General features: G+C 51.6%; 1 protein-coding gene across 4 annotated transcripts in view; it reads right to left on the bottom strand.

Moving 5' to 3' along the window:
- Positions 1-11625: 11625 nt before the first annotated feature.
- The window catches only part of lmna (lamin A), a 139905-nt gene continuing 126724 nt past the window's right edge, over positions 11626-24806 (bottom strand). For all 4 annotated transcript variants that reach the window (XM_059979995.1, XM_059979998.1, XM_059979996.1 and 1 more), the window contains one exon: positions 11626-23510. Coding sequence is in view for 1 of the 4 variants with exons in the window: in XM_059979998.1 (XP_059835981.1) it covers positions 23469-23510 (42 nt within the window). In the remaining 3 variants the exon portion in view is untranslated. The remainder of the gene's footprint in view (positions 23511-24806) is intronic.

Below are 24806 nucleotides of genomic sequence, written 5' to 3'. Positions count from 1 at the left end.
AGGACACACACTGTGATGTTAGGGAGTGCTGAGGGACAGAGGGACCTCGGTGTACAAGGGTAGGACACACTCTGTGAATGATAGGGAGTACTGATTGACCGAGGGACCTCAGTGTACATGGGTAGGACACACACTGTGAACGGTAGGTAATGAGGGACAGAGGGTCCTCGGTGTACGAGGGTAGGACACACACTGTGATGGTAGGGAGTACTGAGGGACAGAGGGACCTCGATGTACAAGGGTAGGACACACACTGTGAACGGTAGGGAATACTGAGGGACAGAGGGACCTCAGTGTACGAGGGTAGGACACACACTGTGAACGGTAGGGAGTACTGAGGGACAGAGGGACCTTGCTGTACAAGGGTAGGACACACACTGTGAACGATAGGGAATACTGAGGGACCGAGGGACCTCAGTGTACAAGGGTAGGACACACACAGTGAACGGTGGGGAGTACTGAGGGACAGAGGGTCCTCGGTGTACGAGGGTAGGACACACACTGTGATGGTAGGGAGTACTGTGGGTCAGAGGGACCTTGGTGTACAAGGGTAGGACACACACTGTGAATAGTAGGGAGTGCTGAGGGACAGAGGGACCTCGGTGTAGAAGGGTAGGACACACACTGTGAACGGTAGGGAGTACTGAGGGACAGAGGGACCTCGGTGTACAAGGGTAGGACACACACTGTGATCGGTAGGGAGTATTGTGGGATAGAGGGACCACGGTGTACGAGGGTAGGACACACACTGTGACGTTAGGGAGTACTGAGGGACAGAGGGACCTCAGTGTATGAGGGTAGGACACACACTGTGATGGTAGGGAGTGCTGAGGGACAGAGGGACATCGGTGTACAAGAGTAGGACACACACTGTGAACGGTAGGGAGTACTGAGGGACAGAGGGACCTCGGTGTATGAGGGTAGGACACACACTGTGAACGGTAGGGAGTACTGAGGGACAGAGGGACCTCGGTGTATAAGGGTAGGACACAGACGGTGATGGTAGGGAGTACTGAGGGACAGAGGGACCTCGGTGTACAAGGGTAGGACACACACTGTGACGGTAGGGAGTACTGAGGGACAGAGGGACTTTAGTGTACAAGGGTAGGACACACTGTGTACGGTAGGGAGTACTGAGGGACAGAGGGACCTCGGTGTACAAGTGTAGGATACACACTGTGAACGGTAGGGAGTATTGAGGGGTAGAGGGACCTCGTTGTACGAGTGTAGGATATACACTGTGACGGTAGGGAGTACTGAGGGACAGAGGGGCCTCGGTGTATGAGTGTAGGACATACACTGTGAACGGTTGGGAGTACTGAGGGACAGAGGGACCTTGCTGTACAAGGGTAGGACACACACTGTGAACGATAGGGAGTACTTAGGGACCGAGGGACCTCAGTGTACAAGGGTAGGACACACACTGTGAACGGTAGGGAGTACTGAGGGACAGAGTGACCTCGGTGTACAAGGGTAGGACACAGACGGTGATGGTAGGGAGTACTGAGGGTCAGAGGGACCTTGGTGTACAAAGGTAGGACACACACTGTGATTGTAGGGAGTGCTGAGGGACAGAGGGACCTCAGTGTACGACGGTAGGACACACACTGTGATGGTAGGGAGTGCTGAGGGACAGAGGGACATCGGTGTATGAGGGTAGGACACACACTGTGAACGGTAGGGAGTACTTAGGGACCGAGGGACCTCAGTGTACAAGGGTAGGACACACACTGTGACGGTAGGGAGTACTGAGGGACAGAGGGACTTTAGTGTACAAGGGTAGGACACACACTGTGAACGGTAGGGAGTACTGAGGGACAGAGGGACCTCGGTGTATGAGGGTAGGACACACACTGTGAACGGTAGGGAGTACTGAGGGTCAGAGGTACCTCGGTTTACAAGGGTAGGACGCAGACGGTGACGGTAGGGAGTACTGAGGGACAGAGGGACTTTAGTGTACAAGGGTAGGACACACACTGTGAACGGTAGGGAGTATTGAGGGGTAGAGGGACCTCGTTGTACGAGTGTAGGATATACACTGTGACGGTAGGGAGTACTGAGGGACAGAGGGGCCTCGGTGTATGAGTGTAGGACATACACTGTGAACGGTTGGGAGTACTGAGGGACAGAGGGACCTTGCTGTACAAGGGTAGGACACACACTGTGAACGATAGGGAGTACTTAGGGACCGAGGGACCTCAGTGTACAAGGGTAGGACACACACAGTGAACGGTGGGGAGTACTGAGATATTGAGGGACCTCGGTGTACAAGGGTAGGACACACACTGTGAACAGTAGGGAGTGCTGTGGGACAGAGGGTCCTCTGTGTACGAGGGTAGGACACACACTGTGACGTTAGGGAGTGCTGAGGGACAGAGGGACCTCGGTGTACAAGGGTAGGACACACACTGTGAACGATAGGGAGTACTGAGGGACCGAGGGACCTCGGTGTACATGGGTAGGACACACACTGTGAACGGTAGGGAGTATTGTGGGATAGAGGGACCACGGTGTACGAGGGTAGGACACACACTGTGACGGTAGGGAGTACTGAGTGACAGAGGAACCTCGGTGCACGAGGGTAGGACACACACTGTGACGTTAGGGAGTACTGAGGGACAGAGGGACCTCGGTGTACGAGAGTAGGACACAGACGGTGATGGTAGGGAGTACTGAGGGTCAGAGGGACCTTGGTGTACAAGGGTAGGACACACACTGTGAATGGTAGGGAGTACTGAGGGACAGAGGGACCTCGGTGTACGAGGGTAGGACACAGACGGTGATGGTAGGGAGTACTGAGGGTCAGAGGGACCTTGGTGTACAAAGGTAGGACACACACTGTGATGGTAGGGAGTACTGAGGGACAGAGGGACCTCAGTGTACGACGGTAGGACACACACTGTGATGGTAGGGAGTGCTGAGGGACAGAGGGACATCGGTGTATGAGGGTAGGACACACACTGTGAACGGTAGGGAGTACTTAGGGACCGAGGGACCTCAGTGTACAAGGGTAGGACACACACTGTGACGGTAGGGAGTACTGAGGGACAGAGGGACTTTAGTGTACAAGGGTAGGACACACACTGTGAACGGTAGGGAGTACTGAGGGACAGAGGGACCTCGGTGTATGAGGGTAGGACACACTGTGAACGGTAGGGAGTACTGAGGGACAGAGGGACTTTAGTGTACAAGGGTAGGACACACTGTGTACGGTAGGGAGTACTGAGGGACAGAGGGACCTCGGTTTACAAGGGTAGGACACACACTGTGATGGTAGGGAGTGCTGAGGGACAGAGGGACCTCGGTGTACAAGGGTAGGACACACACTGTGACGGTAGGGAGTACTGAGGGACAGAGGGACTTTAGTGTACAAGGTTAGGACACACTGTGAACGGTAGGGAGTACTGAGGGACAGAGGGACCTCGGTTTACAAGGGTAGGACACACACTGTGATGGTAGGGAGTGCTGAGGGACAGAGGGACCTCGGTGTACAAGTGTAGGATACACACTGTGAACGGTAGGGAGTATTGAGGGGTAGAGGGACCTCGTTGTACGAGTGTAGGATATACACTGTGACGGTAGGGAGTACTGAGGGACAGAGGGGCCTCGGTGTATGAGTGTAGGACATACACTGTGAACGGTTGGGAGTACTGAGGGACAGAGGGACCTCGGTGTACGAGGGTAGGACACACACTGTGAACGGTAGGGAGTACTGAGGGACAGAGGGACCTTGCTGTACAAGGGTAGGACAGACACTGTGAACGATAGGGAGTACTTAGGGACCGAGGGACCTCAGTGTACAAGGGTAGGACACACACAGTGAACGGTGGGGAGTACTGAGGGACCGAGGGACCTCAGTGTACATGGGTAGGACACACACTGTGAACGGTAGGGAGTACTGAGGGACAGAGGGACATTGATGTACAAGGGCAGGACACACACTGTGAACGGTGGGGAGTACTGAGGGACAGAGGGACCTCGGTGTACTAGTGTAGGACACACACTGTGACGGTAGGGAGTACTGAGGGACAGAGGGACCTCGGTGTACAAGGGTAGGACACACTGTGATGGTAGGGAGTACTGAGGTACAGAGGGACATCGGTGCACAAGTGTAGGACACACACTGTGATGGTAGGGATTGCTGAGGGACAGAGGGACCTCGGTGTAAATGGGTAGGACACACACTGTGACGTTAGGGAGTACTGAGGGACAGAGGGACCTCGGTGTACGAGGGTAGGACACACACGGTGAACGGTAGGGAGTACTGAGGGACAGAGTTGCCTCGGTGTACAAGGGTAGGACACACACTGTGAACGGTAGGGAGTACTGAGGGACAGAGTTGCCTCGGTGTACAAGGGTAGGACACACACTGTGAACGGTAGGGAGTACTGAGGGACAGAGGGACCTCGGTGTACAAGGGTAGGACACACACTGTGAACGGTAGGGAGTACTGAGGGACAGAGGGACCTCGGTGTACAAGGTTAGGACACACACTGTGAACGGTAGGGAGTACTGAGGGACAGAGTTGCCTCGGTGTACAAGGGTAGGACACACACTGTGAACGGTAGGGAGTACTGAGGGACAGAGGGACCTCGGTGTACAAGGGTAGGACACACACTGTGAACGGTAGGTAATGAGGGACAGAGGGACCTCGGTGTATAAGGATAGGACACACACTGTGAACGGTAGGGAGTACTGAGGGACAGAGGGACCTCGGTGTACAAGGGTAGGACACACACTGTGAACGGTAGGGAGTACTGAGGGACAGAGGGACCTTTGTACACAAGGGTAGGACACACACTGTGAACGGTAGGGAGGACTGAGGGACAGAGGGACCTCGGTGTACAAGGGTAGGACACACACTGTGAACGGTAGGTAATGAGGGACAGAGGGACCTCGGTGTACAAGGATAGGACACACACTGTGAACGGTAGGGAGTACTGAGGGACAGAGGGACCTCGGTGTACAAGGGTAGGACACACACTGTGAACGGTAGGGAGTACTGAGGGACAGAGGGACCTCGGTGTACAAGGGTAGGACACACTCTGCGAACGGTAGGGAGGACTGAGGGACAGAGGGACTTTAGTGTACAAGGGTAGGACACACACTGTGAACGGTCGGGAGTACTGAGGGACAGAGGGACCTCGGTTTACAAGGGTAGGACACAGACGGTGATGGTAGGGAGTACTGAGGGACAGAGGGACCTCGGTGTACAAGGGTAGGACACACACTGTGACGGTAGGGAGTACTGAGGGACAGAGGGACTTTAGTGTACAAGGGTAGGACACACTTTGTACGGTAGGGAGTACTGAGGGACAGAGGGACCTCGGTGTACAAGGGTAGGACACACACTGTGATGGTAGAGAGTGCTGAGGGACAGAGGGACCTCGGTGTACAAGTGTAGGATACACACTGTGAACGGTAGGGAGTATTGAGGGGTAGAGGGACCTCGTTGTACGAGTGTAGGATATACACTGTGACGGTAGGGAGTACTGAGGGACAGAGGGGCCTCGGTGTATGAGTGTAGGACATACACTGTGAACGGTTGGGAGTACTGAGGGACAGAGGGACCTCGGTGTACGAGGGTAGGACACACACTGTGAACGGTAGGGAGTTCTGAGGTACAGAGGGACCTTGGTGTACAAGGATAGGACACACACTGTTATGGTAGGGAGTGCTGAGGGACAGAGGGACCTCGGTGTAGATGTGTAGGACACACTCTGTGAACGGTAGGGAGTGGTGTGGGACAGAGGGTCCTCGGTGTACGAGGGTAGGACACACACTGTGATGTTAGGGAGTGCTGAGGGACAGAGGGACCTCGGTGTACAAGGGTAGGACACACTCTGTGAATGATAGGGAGTACTGATTGACCGAGGGACCTCAGTGTACATGGGTAGGACACACACTGTGAACGGTAGGTAATGAGGGACAGAGGGTCCTCGGTGTACGAGGGTAGGACACACACTGTGATGGTAGGGAGTACTGAGGGACAGAGGGACCTCGATGTACAAGGGTAGGACACACACTGTGAACGGTAGGGAATACTGAGGGACAGAGGGACCTCAGTGTACGAGGGTAGGACACACACTGTGAACGGTAGGGAGTACTGAGGGACAGAGGGACCTTGCTGTACAAGGGTAGGACACACACTGTGAACGATAGGGAATACTGAGGGACCGAGGGACCTCAGTGTACAAGGGTAGGACACACACAGTGAACGGTGGGGAGTACTGAGGGACAGAGGGTCCTCGGTGTACGAGGGTAGGACACACACTGTGATGGTAGGGAGTACTGTGGGTCAGAGGGACCTTGGTGTACAAGGGTAGGACACACACTGTGAATAGTAGGGAGTGCTGAGGGACAGAGGGACCTCGGTGTAGAAGGGTAGGACACACACTGTGAACGGTAGGGAGTACTGAGGGACAGAGGGACCTCGGTGTACAAGGGTAGGACACACACTGTGATCGGTAGGGAGTATTGTGGGATAGAGGGACCACGGTGTACGAGGGTAGGACACACACTGTGACGTTAGGGAGTACTGAGGGACAGAGGGACCTCAGTGTATGAGGGTAGGACACACACTGTGATGGTAGGGAGTGCTGAGGGACAGAGGGACATCGGTGTACAAGAGTAGGACACACACTGTGAACGGTAGGGAGTACTGAGGGACAGAGGGACCTCGGTGTATGAGGGTAGGACACACACTGTGAACGGTAGGGAGTACTGAGGGACAGAGGGACCTCGGTGTATAAGGGTAGGACACAGACGGTGATGGTAGGGAGTACTGAGGGACAGAGGGACCTCGGTGTACAAGGGTAGGACACACACTGTGACGGTAGGGAGTACTGAGGGACAGAGGGACTTTAGTGTACAAGGGTAGGACACACTGTGTACGGTAGGGAGTACTGAGGGACAGAGGGACCTCGGTGTACAAGTGTAGGATACACACTGTGAACGGTAGGGAGTATTGAGGGGTAGAGGGACCTCGTTGTACGAGTGTAGGATATACACTGTGACGGTAGGGAGTACTGAGGGACAGAGGGGCCTCGGTGTATGAGTGTAGGACATACACTGTGAACGGTTGGGAGTACTGAGGGACAGAGGGACCTTGCTGTACAAGGGTAGGACACACACTGTGAACGATAGGGAGTACTTAGGGACCGAGGGACCTCAGTGTACAAGGGTAGGACACACACTGTGAACGGTAGGGAGTACTGAGGGACAGAGTGACCTCGGTGTACAAGGGTAGGACACAGACGGTGATGGTAGGGAGTACTGAGGGTCAGAGGGACCTTGGTGTACAAAGGTAGGACACACACTGTGATTGTAGGGAGTGCTGAGGGACAGAGGGACCTCAGTGTACGACGGTAGGACACACACTGTGATGGTAGGGAGTGCTGAGGGACAGAGGGACATCGGTGTATGAGGGTAGGACACACACTGTGAACGGTAGGGAGTACTTAGGGACCGAGGGACCTCAGTGTACAAGGGTAGGACACACACTGTGACGGTAGGGAGTACTGAGGGACAGAGGGACTTTAGTGTACAAGGGTAGGACACACACTGTGAACGGTAGGGAGTACTGAGGGACAGAGGGACCTCGGTGTATGAGGGTAGGACACACACTGTGAACGGTAGGGAGTACTGAGGGTCAGAGGTACCTCGGTTTACAAGGGTAGGACGCAGACGGTGACGGTAGGGAGTACTGAGGGACAGAGGGACTTTAGTGTACAAGGGTAGGACACACACTGTGAACGGTAGGGAGTATTGAGGGGTAGAGGGACCTCGTTGTACGAGTGTAGGATATACACTGTGACGGTAGGGAGTACTGAGGGACAGAGGGGCCTCGGTGTATGAGTGTAGGACATACACTGTGAACGGTTGGGAGTACTGAGGGACAGAGGGACCTTGCTGTACAAGGGTAGGACACACACTGTGAACGATAGGGAGTACTTAGGGACCGAGGGACCTCAGTGTACAAGGGTAGGACACACACAGTGAACGGTGGGGAGTACTGAGATATTGAGGGACCTCGGTGTACAAGGGTAGGACACACACTGTGAACAGTAGGGAGTGCTGTGGGACAGAGGGTCCTCTGTGTACGAGGGTAGGACACACACTGTGACGTTAGGGAGTGCTGAGGGACAGAGGGACCTCGGTGTACAAGGGTAGGACACACACTGTGAACGATAGGGAGTACTGAGGGACCGAGGGACCTCGGTGTACATGGGTAGGACACACACTGTGAACGGTAGGGAGTATTGTGGGATAGAGGGACCACGGTGTACGAGGGTAGGACACACACTGTGACGGTAGGGAGTACTGAGTGACAGAGGAACCTCGGTGCACGAGGGTAGGACACACACTGTGACGTTAGGGAGTACTGAGGGACAGAGGGACCTCGGTGTACGAGAGTAGGACACAGACGGTGATGGTAGGGAGTACTGAGGGTCAGAGGGACCTTGGTGTACAAGGGTAGGACACACACTGTGAATGGTAGGGAGTACTGAGGGACAGAGGGACCTCGGTGTACGAGGGTAGGACACAGACGGTGATGGTAGGGAGTACTGAGGGTCAGAGGGACCTTGGTGTACAAAGGTAGGACACACACTGTGATGGTAGGGAGTACTGAGGGACAGAGGGACCTCAGTGTACGACGGTAGGACACACACTGTGATGGTAGGGAGTGCTGAGGGACAGAGGGACATCGGTGTATGAGGGTAGGACACACACTGTGAACGGTAGGGAGTACTTAGGGACCGAGGGACCTCAGTGTACAAGGGTAGGACACACACTGTGACGGTAGGGAGTACTGAGGGACAGAGGGACTTTAGTGTACAAGGGTAGGACACACACTGTGAACGGTAGGGAGTACTGAGGGACAGAGGGACCTCGGTGTATGAGGGTAGGACACACTGTGAACGGTAGGGAGTACTGAGGGACAGAGGGACTTTAGTGTACAAGGGTAGGACACACTGTGTACGGTAGGGAGTACTGAGGGACAGAGGGACCTCGGTTTACAAGGGTAGGACACACACTGTGATGGTAGGGAGTGCTGAGGGACAGAGGGACCTCGGTGTACAAGGGTAGGACACACACTGTGACGGTAGGGAGTACTGAGGGACAGAGGGACTTTAGTGTACAAGGTTAGGACACACTGTGAACGGTAGGGAGTACTGAGGGACAGAGGGACCTCGGTTTACAAGGGTAGGACACACACTGTGATGGTAGGGAGTGCTGAGGGACAGAGGGACCTCGGTGTACAAGTGTAGGATACACACTGTGAACGGTAGGGAGTATTGAGGGGTAGAGGGACCTCGTTGTACGAGTGTAGGATATACACTGTGACGGTAGGGAGTACTGAGGGACAGAGGGGCCTCGGTGTATGAGTGTAGGACATACACTGTGAACGGTTGGGAGTACTGAGGGACAGAGGGACCTCGGTGTACGAGGGTAGGACACACACTGTGAACGGTAGGGAGTACTGAGGGACAGAGGGACCTTGCTGTACAAGGGTAGGACAGACACTGTGAACGATAGGGAGTACTTAGGGACCGAGGGACCTCAGTGTACAAGGGTAGGACACACACAGTGAACGGTGGGGAGTACTGAGGGACCGAGGGACCTCAGTGTACATGGGTAGGACACACACTGTGAACGGTAGGGAGTACTGAGGGACAGAGGGACATTGATGTACAAGGGCAGGACACACACTGTGAACGGTGGGGAGTACTGAGGGACAGAGGGACCTCGGTGTACTAGTGTAGGACACACACTGTGACGGTAGGGAGTACTGAGGGACAGAGGGACCTCGGTGTACAAGGGTAGGACACACTGTGATGGTAGGGAGTACTGAGGTACAGAGGGACATCGGTGCACAAGTGTAGGACACACACTGTGATGGTAGGGATTGCTGAGGGACAGAGGGACCTCGGTGTAAATGGGTAGGACACACACTGTGACGTTAGGGAGTACTGAGGGACAGAGGGACCTCGGTGTACGAGGGTAGGACACACACGGTGAACGGTAGGGAGTACTGAGGGACAGAGTTGCCTCGGTGTACAAGGGTAGGACACACACTGTGAACGGTAGGGAGTACTGAGGGACAGAGTTGCCTCGGTGTACAAGGGTAGGACACACACTGTGAACGGTAGGGAGTACTGAGGGACAGAGGGACCTCGGTGTACAAGGGTAGGACACACACTGTGAACGGTAGGGAGTACTGAGGGACAGAGGGACCTCGGTGTACAAGGTTAGGACACACACTGTGAACGGTAGGGAGTACTGAGGGACAGAGTTGCCTCGGTGTACAAGGGTAGGACACACACTGTGAACGGTAGGGAGTACTGAGGGACAGAGGGACCTCGGTGTACAAGGGTAGGACACACACTGTGAACGGTAGGTAATGAGGGACAGAGGGACCTCGGTGTATAAGGATAGGACACACACTGTGAACGGTAGGGAGTACTGAGGGACAGAGGGACCTCGGTGTACAAGGGTAGGACACACACTGTGAACGGTAGGGAGTACTGAGGGACAGAGGGACCTTTGTACACAAGGGTAGGACACACACTGTGAACGGTAGGGAGGACTGAGGGACAGAGGGACCTCGGTGTACAAGGGTAGGACACACACTGTGAACGGTAGGTAATGAGGGACAGAGGGACCTCGGTGTACAAGGATAGGACACACACTGTGAACGGTAGGGAGTACTGAGGGACAGAGGGACCTCGGTGTACAAGGGTAGGACACACACTGTGAACGGTAGGGAGTACTGAGGGACAGAGGGACCTCGGTGTACAAGGGTAGGACACACTCTGCGAACGGTAGGGAGGACTGAGGGACAGAGGGACCTCGGTGTACAAGGGTAGGACACACTCTGCCAACGGTAGGCACTGAGGGACAGAGGGACCTCGGTGTACAGGTCGAAGGATCCCTGAAGGTGGCAGCACAGATCAGGGGGTGAGGAAGGTGTTCGGGAAACTTGCCTGCATTAGCCGGGCCACAGAATACAAGAGCAGGGAGGTTATGGTCCAACTTTTAATCCACTGGGCAGGCCACAGCCTCTGAGGTCAAGCACAGTCTCAAAGGGCTGAAAGGCCCCCTCTGCCTTTAATCCCTTCCTGGCTGCAGTATCTTTTTCCCAAGGAGTCGAATAACCCCTGTTCCTGAAGATTGTTGTAGCCGGTGGTGGGGGGGGGGGGGGAGGCGGTGGCAATGGGGACAAGCTCCCACTGCTTATTAAATGCTCCCAGTGTTGTGCACCTCAAATAGCCCCTGACAACCAAGTCCAGCTCCTGCCCTGCTGACAGGAGAAGGGGTAAAGGCAGGCTAATGGTGCCTTAAAACCCATCGCTTCAGGCAGATGGGGCTCGTCCGCTGTGGTTGGCAGCTCATCTGGGAGAAGGAGATCTCTGACCTGGAAGCTCCGTGGGGAAGGGTTCAGGAGTAAAACCCGGGACTGTCTGGCTGAAGAGTTGAGTTCAATGCTGTCTGGCAACGCCACTGGTCCCTTTGGGTGGAGAGGGGGAGCTTCCTGCGAGGGCAACCGCTCGCTCTTGGTTTTATACTGTCCGGTCTTGTGAGGCCTCATCTCTCTCACAATAACCCTCAAACACACTTCAGTCAGTTATATATTTGAAAGTTTATTAAAAAGCACTTTTTGCACAAAACTCAATTCTTGTGTAAAAATAATCTGCCAAAGCTTTAGCTTTACAATTTTAGAAAAAGCGGATGCAAAAAATTGCGCGGTTCCTGCATCAAGCTAGCCTAGTTTCATTGCATCCTTTTGGTGAGGGCTGTGTTGCAGATCGCTCGAGCACAGTGCAGGAAACCTTCCTTGGGTCGATTAAACCAAACGCCTCCCTCCCTTCCCGACCTTTCTGACTGCACATGTCGTAGCTTCCACTGTTCAACAACCAGCTGCTTCATTGTAAATTTCCCAATTCCTCAGGCCAGTCATCTGTGCTGCCTCCTTCCCAGACACTCAGCCCTTTCTCTGCATCCTTGATATCCCTCTCCTCCCCAGTTGTGGGGCAAGGACGAAAAGACTCCCCGCTCTCTCTACAGGGCAGGCGTGGGAGTACACGGAGCACTGTAAACCCTGCGACTTTCCCTCACTGGCAGAAAGAAGCCTTTCCGCCCCCTGGAGTTCCCGCCAGCTCTTACCAAGCAACCTTCATTCCTCAACTCTCAAATCCCCCTTTCGATTCTACCCACATTCCCACCATCTGCCCGCCCGCCACTCATCCTCACACTTTATAGTGGCTGATTATCCACTGATCTCCTGCACGTGGTTCGGATGTGGGGCACCCAGGGTGACCCATGTGATCTCAGATATAGACAATGTCAGCTGTTGGCATCGAACCTGAGTCACTGGGGCTCTGTCGACCGCACTACACGGCTGCCAATTTGTCCGGGTGCCCTGGTTAGAAAGTCCAGGACTGGTGTCTTTCTCTGGGAAGCCGATGGCATTTGTCCCCTGAACAGCTTCTTGCAGAAGTGAAGGAATTTACTCACCCTCACCTGCAGGGTCATCCTCCAGTCACACAGCATGGAAACAGGCTGTTCAGCCCACTTAGTCCATGCTAGCCCACACCATTTACACTGATCCTTTACATATCCTATTTTATTCTCCCTATGTTCCCACCCAGATCCCAGATTCCACACACTTGGAGTGAGGCAACATTCCCAGCCACACAAATGGGTTTAGAAGAACGGGAGGATGGGGGGGGGGGGCAACCTCGCTGAAACATCTCAGATGCTAAGGGGATGCAGACAGGGAAGCTGTGGAGATGTACAGGGAATAAGAGATTTGTGAAGATGTGTAAGGATACAGGTAAGCATTTCCTCTGGGGTGTGACTGGGTCTTGTACAGGCAGATGGGGACAGGCAAAGATGTACAGGGAGATGGGGACAGGCAACGATTAGTACAGGCAGATGGGGACAGGCAGATGGGGTAACAGGCTATCCCTAGTACTGGCAGATAGGGACAGACAGAAACTAGTACAGGCAGATAGGGACAAGCAGGGACAAGTACAGGCAGATGGGGACAGACAGAGAATAGTACAGGCAAATGGGGACAGGCAGAGACTAGTACAAGGGGACAGGGACAGGCAAAGACTAGTACAGGAGAATGGGGACTGGCAAAAACTAACAACAGGTGAATGGGACAGGCAGAAACTAGTACAGGAAAATAGGGACAGGCAGAAACTAGTACAAGCGGACAGAGACAAGTACAGGCAGATGGGGTCAGGTAGAGATGTACAGGTGGACGGGGACGCAGAGTAGTACAGGTGGATGGGGATGCAGAGACTAGTAACAGGTGGATGCGGACAGGAAAAGACATAACAGGTGGATGGAGACAGGCAAAGACTAATTATAGGTATAAGGGGACAGGCAGAGACTAGTACAGGTGGACAGGGACAGGCAGACACTAGTATAGGTGGATGAGGACAGGAAGATGGGGACAAGCTGAGACTAGTACAGGCGGATGGGAACAGGCAGAGACTAGTACAGGTGGACAGGCACTGACTAGTAAAATTGTCCAGAGGTCCTATAGTGTCTAATTAAGGCACCTGAGAGATGATAGATACAGACACATAGGGGACCAGTATTGGCTGATACAGGCACCCAGGAGAGAGGTAGCGACTGATACAGGCACCCGGGCGGAACAGCAGAAACAGATGCAGGCACCCAAGAGAGCTTTGTCCTTGATACTGTGTTCGGTTTCGGTCACTCTGCTAAAGGAAAGATGCCCTGAAGCTGGAAAGTGTGAGGAGGAGAGTCATGAGGATGTCAAGCCTCGAAAGGACTGAGTTACGAGGAAAGGTTCAGCAAGTGAGGGCTCTTTTTCACTGGACCGTAGGGAAATGAGGGTGGCCTTACAGAGGTGTATAAAATCATGAGAGGGACAGATAGGGTTAATGTACATAGTCTTTTCCCAGGGTTGGAGAATCAAGATCGTGAGGCACAGGTTTAATGTAAGAGGGGAGATTTTGATAGGAACCTGAGGGGCAACTTCTTCACCCTGAGGAGTGAGTCTATGGAGTGAGTTGCCACAGGAAGGGACTGAGACAGGTATATTAACGGCATGTAAAAGACACTTGGACAGGTACACGGATAGGAAAGGTTTAGAGGGATACGGACGGGTACACGGATAGGAAAGGTTTAGAGGGATACGGACAGGTACATGGATAGGAAAGGTTTAGAGGGATACGGACAGGTACATGGATAGGAAAGGTTCAGAGGGATACGAACAGATACACGGATAGGAAAGGTTCAGAGGGATACGGACAGGTACACGGATAGGAAAGGTTTAGAGGGATACGGACAGGTACACGGATAGGAAATGTTTAGAGGGATACGGACAGGTACATGGATAGGAAAGGTTTAGAGGGATACGGACAGGTACATGGATAGGAAAGGTTCAGAGGGATACGAACAGATACACGGATAGGAAAGGTTCAGAGGGATACGGACAGGTACATGGATAGGAAAGGTTCAGAGGGATACGGACAGGTATACGGATAGGAAAGGTTTAGAGGGATACGGAGAGGTACACGGATAGGAAAGGTTTAGAGGGATATGGACAGGTACACGGATAGGAAAGGTTTAGAGTGATAAGGACAGGTACATGGATAGGAAAGGTTTAGAGGGATGTGGACAGGTGGGAAAGGTTTAGACAGATACGGACAGGCACACAGATGGGAAAGGTTTAGAGGGATATGGACAGGTACACGGATAGGAAATGTTTAGAGGGATATGGACAGGCACACAGATGGGAAAGGTTTAGAGGGATATGGACAGGTACACGGATAGGAAAGGTTTAGAGGGATATGGACAGGTACACGGATGGGAAAGGTTTAGAGGGATATGGACAGGTACACGGATAGAAAAGGTTTAGAGGGATACGGATAGGAAAGGTTAGAGGGATACGGACAGGTACACGGATAAAAAAGGTTTAGAGGGATACGGATAGGAAAGGTTTAGAGGGATATGGACAGGTACACGGATAGAAAAGGTTTAGACGGATACGGACAGGTACACGGATAGGAAAGGTTTAGAGGGATACGGACAGGTACATGGATAGGAAAGGTTTAGAGGGATACGGACAGGTATACAGATAGGAAAGGTTTAGAGGGATACGGACAGGTACACGGATAGGAAAGGTTTAGAGGGATATGGACAGGTACACGGATGGGAAAGGTTTAGAGGGATATGGACAGGTACACGGATAGAAAAGGTTTAGAGGGATACGGATAGGAAAGGTTAGAGGGATACGAACAGATACACGAATAGGAAAGGTTTAGAGGGATATGGACAGGTACACGGATAGGAAAGGTTTATAGGGATACGGATAGGAAAAGTTTAGAGGGATATGGACAGGTACACGGATAGAAAAGGTTTAGAGGGATACGGACAGGTACATGGATAGGAAAGGTTTAGAGGGATACGGACAGGTACACGGATAGGAAAGGTTTAGAGGGATATGGACAGGTACACGGATAGGAAAGGTTTAGAGGGATACGGACAGGTACACGGATAGGAAAGGTTTAGAGGGATATGGACAGGTACACGGATAGGAAAGGTTTAGAGGGATACGGACAGGTACACGGATAGGAAAGGTTTAGAGGGATACGGACAGGTACACGGATAGGAAAGGTTTAGAGGGATACGGACAGGTACACGGATAGGAATGGTTTAGAGGGATACGGATAGGAAAGGTTTAGAGGGATATGGACAGGTACACGGATAGAAAAGGTTTAGAGGGATACGGACAGGTACACGGATAGGAAAGGTTTAGAGGGATACGGACAGGTACACGGATAGGAATGGTTTAGAGGGATACGGATAGGAAAGGTTTAGAGGGATATGGACAGGTACACGGATAGAAAAGGTTTAGAGGGATACGGACAGGTACACGGATAGGAAAGGTTTAGAGGGATACGGACAGGGACACGGATAGGAGCAATTTAGAGGGATATGGACAGGTACAGGGATAGGAAAGGTTTAGAGGGATACGGACAGGTACACGGATAGGAAAGGTTTAGAGGGATACGGACAGGAACACGGATAGAAAAGGTTTAGAGGGATACGGACAGGTACACGGATAGGAAAGGTTTAGAGGGATATGGATAGGAAAGGTTTAGAGGGATATGGACAGGTACACGGATAGGAAAGGTTTAGAGGGATACGGATAGGAAAGGTTTAGAGGGATATGGACAGGTACACGGATAGAAAAGGTTTAGAGGGATACGGACAGGTACACGGATAGGAAAGGTTTAGAGGGATATGGACAGGTACACGGATAGGAAAGGTTTAGAGGGATACGGACAGGTACACGGATAGGAAAGGTTTAGAGGGATACGGACAGGTACACGGATAGGAAAGGTATAGAGGGATACGGACAGGTACACGGATAGGAAAGGTTTAGAGGGATATGGACAGGTACACGGATAGGAAAGGTGTAGAGGGATGTGGACAGGTACACGGATAGGAAAGGTTTAGAGGGATATGGACAGGTACACAGATGGGAAATGTTTAGAGGGATACGGACAGGTACACAGATGGGAAATGTTTAGAGGGATACGGAGAGGTACACGGATAGGAAAGGTTCAGAGGGATACAGACAGGTACATGGATAGGACAGGTTTAGAGGGATACGGACAGGTACACGGATAGGAAAGATTCAGAGGGATACAGACAGGTACATGGATAGGAAAGGTTTACAGGGATACGGACAGGTACACGGATAGGAAAGGTTCAGAGGGATACAGACAGGTACATGGCTAGGACAGGTTTAGAGGGATACGGACAGGTACACGGATAGGAAAGGTTTAGAGGGATACGGTAGGAAAGGTTTAGAGGGATATGGACAGGTATACGGATAGAAAAGGTTTAGAGGGATACGGACAGGTACACGGATAGGAAAGGTTTAGAGGGATACGGACAGGTACACGGATAGGAAAGGTTTAGAGAGATATGGATAGGAAAGGTTTAGAGGGATATGGACAGGTACACGGATAGGAAAGTTTTAGAGGGATACGGACAGGTACACGGATAGGAAAGGTTCAGAGGGATATGGATAGGAAAGGTTTAGAGGGATATGGACAGGTACGCGGATAGGAAAGGTTTAGAGGGATACGGACAGGTGCACAGATGGGAAATGTTTAGAGGGATACGGACAGGTACACGGATAGGAAAGGTTTAGAGGGATATGGACAGGTACACGGATAGGAAAGGTTTAGAGGGATACAGACAAGTACACGGATAGGAAAGGTTCAGAGGGATACAGACAGGTACATGGATAGGACAGGTTTAGAGGAATATGGACAGGTACACGGATGGGAAAGGTTTAGAGGGATGTGGACAGGTCGGAAAGGTTTAGAGGGATGTGGACAGGTACACGGATAGGAAAGGTTTAGAGGGATACGGACAGGTACACGGATAGGAAAGGTTCAGAGGGATACGGACAGGTAAACAGATGGGAAATGTTTAGAGGGATACGGACAGGTACACGGATAGAAAATGTTCAGAGGGATACGGACAGGTACACGGATAGGAAAGGTTTAGAGGGATTCGGACAGGTACAGGGATAGGAAATGTTTAGAGGGATACGGACAGGTACACGGATAGGAACGGTTTAGAGGGATACGGACAGGTACAGGGATAGGAAAGGTTTAGAGGGATACGGACAGGTACACGGATAGGAAAGGTTTAAAGGGATACGGACAGGAACACGGATAGAAAAGGTTTAGAGGGATACGGACAGGTACACGGATAGGAAAGGTTTAGAGGGATACGGACAGGTACACGGATAGGAATGGTTTAGAGGGATACGGATAGGAAAGGTTTAGAGGGATATGGACAGGTACACGGATAGAAAAGGTTTAGAGGGATACGGACAGGTACACGGATAGGAAAGGTTTAGAGGGATATGGACAGGTACACGGATAGGAAAGGTTTAGAGGGATACGGACAGGTACACGGATAGGAAAGGTTTAGAGGGATATGGACAGGTGCACAGATGGGAAATGTTTAGAGGGATACGGACATGTACACGGATAGGAAAGGTTCAGAGGGATACAGACAGGTACATGGATAGGACAGGTTTAGAGGGATGTGGACAGGTGGGAAAGGTTTAGAGGGATATGGACAGGTACACGGATGGGAAAGGTTTAGAGGGATGTGGACAGGTACAGGGATAGGAAAGGTTTAGTGGGATACGGACAGGTACACGGATAGGAAAGGTTCAGAGGGATACGGACAGGTACACGGATAGGAAAGATTTAGAGGGATACGGACAGGTACAGGGATAGGAAAGGTTTAGAGGGATACGGACAGGTACACGGATAGGAGCGATTTAGAGGGATATGGACAGGTACAGGGATAGGAAAGGTTTAGAGGGATACGGACAGGTACACGGATAGGAAAGGTTTAGAGGGATACGGACAGGAACACGGATAGAAAAGGTTTAGAGGGATACGGACAGGTACACGGATAGGAAAGGTTTAGAGGGATACGGATAGGAAAGGTTTAGAGGGATATGGACAGGTACACGGATAGGAAAGGTTTAGAGGGATACGGATAGGAAAGGTTTAGAGGGATATGGACAGGTACACGGATAGAAAAGGTTTAGAGGGATACGGACAGGTACACGGATAGGAAAGGTTTAGAGGGATAGGGACAGGTACACGGATAGGAAAGGTTTAGAGGGATACGGACAGGTACACGGATAGGAAAGGTTTAGAGGGATACGGACAGGTACACGGATAGGAAAGGTTTAGAGGGATATGGACAGGTACACGGATAGGAAAGGTTTAGAGGGATGTGGACAGGTACACGGATAGGAAAGGTTTAGAGGGATATGGACAGGTACACAGATGGGAAATGTTTAGAGGGATACGGACATGTACACGGATAGGAAAGGTTCAGAGGGATACAGACAGGTACATGGATAGGACAGGTTTAGAGGGATGTGGACAGGTGGGAAAGGTTTAGAGGGATATGGACAGGTACACGGATGGGAAAGGTTTAGAGGGATGTGGACAGGTACACGGATAGGAAAGGTTTAGTGGGATACGGACAGGTACACGGATAGGAAAGGTTCAGAGGGATACGGACAGGTACACGGATAGGAAAGATTTAGAGGGATACGGACAGGTACAGGGATAGGAAAGGTTTAGAGGGATACGGACAGGTACACGGATAGGAGCGATTTAGAGGGATATGGACAGGTACAGGGATAGGAAAGGTTTAGAGGGATACGGACAGGTACACGGATAGGAAAGGTTTAGAGGGATACGGACAGGAACACGGATAGAAAAGGTTTAGAGGGATACGGACAGGTACACGGATAGGAAAGGTTTAGAGGGATACGGATAGGAAAGGTTTAGAGGGATATGGACAGGTACACGGATAGGAAAGGTTTAGAGGGATACGGATAGGAAAGGTTTAGAGGGATATGGACAGGTACACGGATAGAAAAGGTTTAGAGGGATACGGACAGGTACACGGATAGGAAAGGTTTAGAGGGATAGGGACAGGTACACGGATAGGAAAGGTTTAGAGGGATACGGACAGGTACACGGATAGGAAAGGTTTAGAGGGATACGGACAGGTACACGGATAGGAAAGGTTTAGAGGGATATGGACAGGTACACGGATAGGAAAGGTTTAGAGGGATGTGGACAGGTACACGGATAGGAAAGGTTTAGAGGGATATGGACAGGTACACAGATGGGAAATGTTTAGAGGGATACGGACAGGTACACAGATGGGAAATGTTTAGAGGGATACGGAGAGGTACACGGATAGGAAAGGTTCAGAGGGATACAGACAGGTACATGGATAGGACAGGTTTAGAGGGATACGGACAGGTACACGGATAGGAAAGATTCAGAGGGATACAGACAGGTACATGGATAGGAAAGGTTTACAGGGATACGGACAGGTACACGGATAGGAAAGGTTCAGAGGGATACAGACAGGTACATGGATAGGACAGGTTTAGAGGGATACGGACAGGTACACGGATAGGAAAGATTCAGAGGGATACAGACAGGTACATGGATAGGAAAGGTTTACAGGGATACGGACAGGTACACAGATGGGAAATGTTTAGAGGGATACGGAGAGGTACACGGATAGGAAAGGTTCAGAGGGATACAGACAGGTACATGGATAGGACAGGTTTAGAGGGATACGGACAGGTACACGGATAGGAAAGGTTTAGAGGGATACGGACAGGTACACGGATAGGAAAGGTTTAGAGGGATATGGACAGGTACACGGATAGGAAAGGTTTAGAGGGATGTGGACAGGTACACGGATAGGAAAGGTTTAGAGGGATATGGACAGGTACACAGATGGGAAATGTTTAGAGGGATACGGACAGGTACACAGATGGGAAATGTTTAGAGGGATACGGAGAGGTACACGGATAGGAAAGGTTCAGAGGGATACAGACAGGTACATGGATAGGACAGGTTTAGAGGGATACGGACAGGTACACGGATAGGAAAGATTCAGAGGGATACAGACAGGTACATGGATAGGAAAGGTTTACAGGGATACGGACAGGTACATGGATAGGAAAGGTTCAGAGGGATACAGACAGGTACATGGATAGGACAGGTTTAGAGGGATACGGACAGGTACACGGATAGGAAAGGTTTAGAGGGATACGGTAGGAAAGGTTTAGAGGGATATGGACAGGTATACGGATAGAAAAGGTTTAGAGGGATACGGACAGGTACACGGATAGGAAAGGTTTAGAGGGATACGGACAGGTACACGGATAGGAAAGGTTTAGAGAGATATGGATAGGAAAGGTTTAGAGGGATATGGACAGGTACACGGATAGGAAAGTTTTAGAGGGATACGGACAGGTACACGGATAGGAAAGGTTTAGAGGGATATGGATAGGAAAGGTTTAGAGGGATATGGACAGGTACGCGGATAGGAAAGGTTTAGAGGGATACGGACAGGTGCACAGATGGGAAATGTTTAGAGGGATACGGACAGGTACACGGATAGGAAAGGTTTAGAGGGATATGGACAGGTACACGGATAGGAAAGGTTTAGAGGGATACAGACAAGTACACGGATAGGAAAGGTTCAGAGGGATACAGACAGGTACATGGATAGGACAGGTTTAGAGGAATATGGACAGGTACACGGATGGGAAAGGTTTAGAGGGATGTGGACAGGTCGGAAAGGTTTAGAGGGATGTGGACAGGTACACGGATAGGAAAGGTTTAGAGGGATACGGACAGGTACACGGATAGGAAAGGTTCAGAGGGATACGGACAGGTACACAGATGGGAAATGTTTAGTGGGATACGGACAGGTACACGGATAGAAAATGTTCAGAGGGATACGGACAGGTACACGGATAGGAAAGGTTTAGAGGGATTCGGACAGGTACAGGGATAGGAAATGTTTAGAGGGATACGGACAGGTACACGGATAGGAACGGTTTAGAGGGATACTTACAGGTACAGGGATAGGAAAGGTTTAGAGGGATACGGACAGGTACACGGATAGGAAAGGTTTAGAGGGATACGGACAGGAACACGGATAGAAAAGGTTTAGAGGGATTCGGACAGGTACACGGATAGGAAAGGTTTAGAGGGATACGGACAGGTACACGGATAGGAATGGTTTAGAGGGATACGGATAGGAAAGGTTTGGAGGGATATGGACAGGTACACGGATAGAAAAGGTTTAGAGGGATACGGACAGGTACACGGATAGGAAAGGTTTAGAGGGATATGGACAGGTACACGGATAGGAAAGGTTTAGAGGGATATGGACAGGTACACGGATAGGAAAGGTTTAGAGGGATATGGACAGGTGCACAGATGGGAAATGTTTAGAGGGATACGGACATGTACACGGATAGGAAAGGTTCAGAGGGATACAGACAGGTACATGGATAGGACAGGTTTAGAGGGATGTGGACAGGTGGGAAAGGTTTAGAGGGATATGGACAGGTACACGGATGGGAAAGGTTTAGAGGGATGTGGACAGGTACACGGATAGGAAAGGTTTAGTGGGATACGGACAGGTACACGGATAGGAAAGGTTCAGAGGGATACGGACAGGTACACGGATAGGAAAGATTTAGAGGGATACGGACAGGTACAGGGATAGGAAAGGTTTACAGGGATACGGACAGGTACACGGATAGGAAAGGTTCAGAGGGATACAGACAGGTTACATGGATAGGACAGGTTTAGAGGGATACGGACAGGTACACGGATAGGAAAGATTCAGAGGGATACAGACAGGTACATGGATAGGAAAGGTTTACAGGGATACGGACAGGTACACGGATAGGAAAGGTTCAGAGGGATACGGACAGGTATACAGATGGGAAAGGTTTAGAGGGATGTGGGACAAATGCAGACAAATAGAAGTGGCTTAGACGGGAAGCTTGTCAGCATGGACCAATTGAGCTGACGGCCTGCTTCCATTCTGTGAGACGCTGCAACATTCAGACAAGAACTTGAATCACCAAGTCGAGCTGCTGGGAAGCAGAAGTATGAAAGGTAGGCACTTGTGGGAGAGCAGAGACAGGGTGGGATGAAAGGCCTCTTTTGGTGCTGTAAGCCTCAGTGTAGCCCAGAAAAATGGAATTGATTTGATTAGAGCAAGATTTTAAATTCATTGCCCTTTTTGAGGGAGTATCAGACAACAGGCTATCTGTGTGTGTGTGTGTGGATGTGTGTCTGTGTGTTTGCGTGCGTGTCTGTTCGTGTGCGTGTGCGTCTGTCTGTGTGTTCGTGTGCGTGTGTGTGTGTGTGTGTGTGTGTGCTTGTGAGAGTCTGTGTGAGAGTCTGTGTGTGAGTCTGTGTGTTCGTGTGTGTGTGTGTGTGTGTCTGTGTGTTCGTGTGTGTGTGAGTCTGTGTGTTCGTGTGTGTGTGTGTGAGCGTGTGAGAATCTGTGTGTGAGTCTGTGTGTTCGTGTGTGTGTGTGTGTGTGTGTGTGTGTGTGTGCGTGTGAGAGTCTGTGTGTGAGTCTGTGTGTTCGTGTGTGTGTGTGTGTGTGTTCGTGTGTGTGTGTGTGTGTGTGCGAGAGTCTGTGTGTGAGTCTGTGTGTTCGTGTGTGTGTGTGTGTGTGTGTGTGTGTGTGTGTGCGTGCGAGAGTCTGTGTGTGAGTCTGTGTGTTCGTGTGTGTGTGTGTGTGTGTGAGTCTGTGTGTTCGTGTCTGTGTGTCTCTCTGTGTTCGTATGTGTGCGTGTGCGCGCGCGCGCGTGAGAAAATCAAAAGGAATTACAACCCATTCCCAACCCATCTCGATTCTGAGCACCTTATTTAGAAACTGGGCCCATGGAGAGCATCAAATCAACAAAATATTTTCGCCAAGCTTACAATCTCTTTAAAGAAATATTCCTGTTATACAAAATATGCTCAAAAAATTTCTGGTCTGAGAAAACGCAGGTTCTCCACAGCGTGTGCCGGTTACATGACGGCACAGTTCCGAGGGTCGCCACGGTTACCACCCTGTTGAAACAAGAAGCAATCGGTTAGTGTGAGGGGATCTACATTCGGAGGTTTCTGTAAGAGTAGGACACACACTGTGACGTTAGGGAGTACTGAGGGACAGAGGGACCTCGGTGTACGAGGGTAGGACACACACTGTGACGTTAGGGAGTACTGAGGGACAGAGGGACCTCGGTGTACAAGGGTAGGACACACACTGTGAACGATAGGGAGTACTGAGGGACAGAGGACCTCGGTGTACAAGGGTAGGACACACACTGTGAACGGTAGGGAGTACTGAGGGACAGAGGGACCTCGGTGTACGAGGGTTCGACACACACTGTGAACGGTAGGGAGTACTGAGGGACAGAGGGACCTCGGTGTACAAGGGTAGGACACACACTGTGACGGTAGGGAGTACTGAGGGACAGAGGGACCTCGGTGTACAAGGGTAGGACACACTCTGTGAACGGTAGGGAGTACTGAGGGACAGAGGGACCTCGGTGTACGAGGGTAGGACACACACTGTGACGGCAGGGAGTACTGAGGGACAGAGGGACCTCGGTGTACAAGGGTAGGACACACTCTGTGAACGGTAGGGAGTACTGAGGGACAGAGGGACCTCGGTGTACGAGGGTAGGACACACACTGTGACGGCAGGGAGTACTGAGGGACAGAGGGACCACGTTGTACGAGGGTAGGACACACACTGTGAAGGTAGGGAGTACTGAGGGACAGAGGAACCTCGGTGTAGAAGGGTAGGACACACACTGTGAACGGTAGGTAATGAGGGACAGAGGGACCTCGGTGTACAAGGGTAGGACACACACTGTGAACGGTAGGTAATGAGGGACAGAGGGACCTCGGTGTACAAGGGTAGGACACACACTGTGAACGGTAGGTAATGAGGGACAGAGGGACCTCGGTGTACGAGGGTAGGACATACACTGTGATGGTAGGGAGTGCTGAGGGACAGAGGGACATCGGTGTACAAGGGTAGGACTCACACTGTGAACGGTAGGGAGTGCTGAGGGACAGAGGGACCTCAATGTACGAGGGTAGGACACACACTGTGATGGTAGGGAGTGCTGAGGATCAGAGGGACCTCGGTGTACAAGGGTAGGACACACACTGTGAACGGTAGGTACTGAGGGACAGAGGGACCTCGGTGTACGAGGGTAGGACACACACTGTGATGGTAGGGAGTACTGAGGGACAGAGGGACCTCGGTGTACAAGGGTAGGACACACACTGTGATGGTAGGGAGTGCTGAGGATCAGAGGGACCTCGGTGTACAAGGGTAGGACACACACTGTG

The sequence above is a fragment of the Hypanus sabinus genome, chromosome 9 (genome assembly GCF_030144855.1).
Source record: "Hypanus sabinus isolate sHypSab1 chromosome 9, sHypSab1.hap1, whole genome shotgun sequence".
NCBI lineage: Eukaryota > Metazoa > Chordata > Chondrichthyes > Myliobatiformes > Dasyatidae > Hypanus > Hypanus sabinus.
The sequence above is the reverse complement of the archived record's forward strand: the minus strand, read 5'-3'. Positions and strand labels throughout refer to the sequence as shown.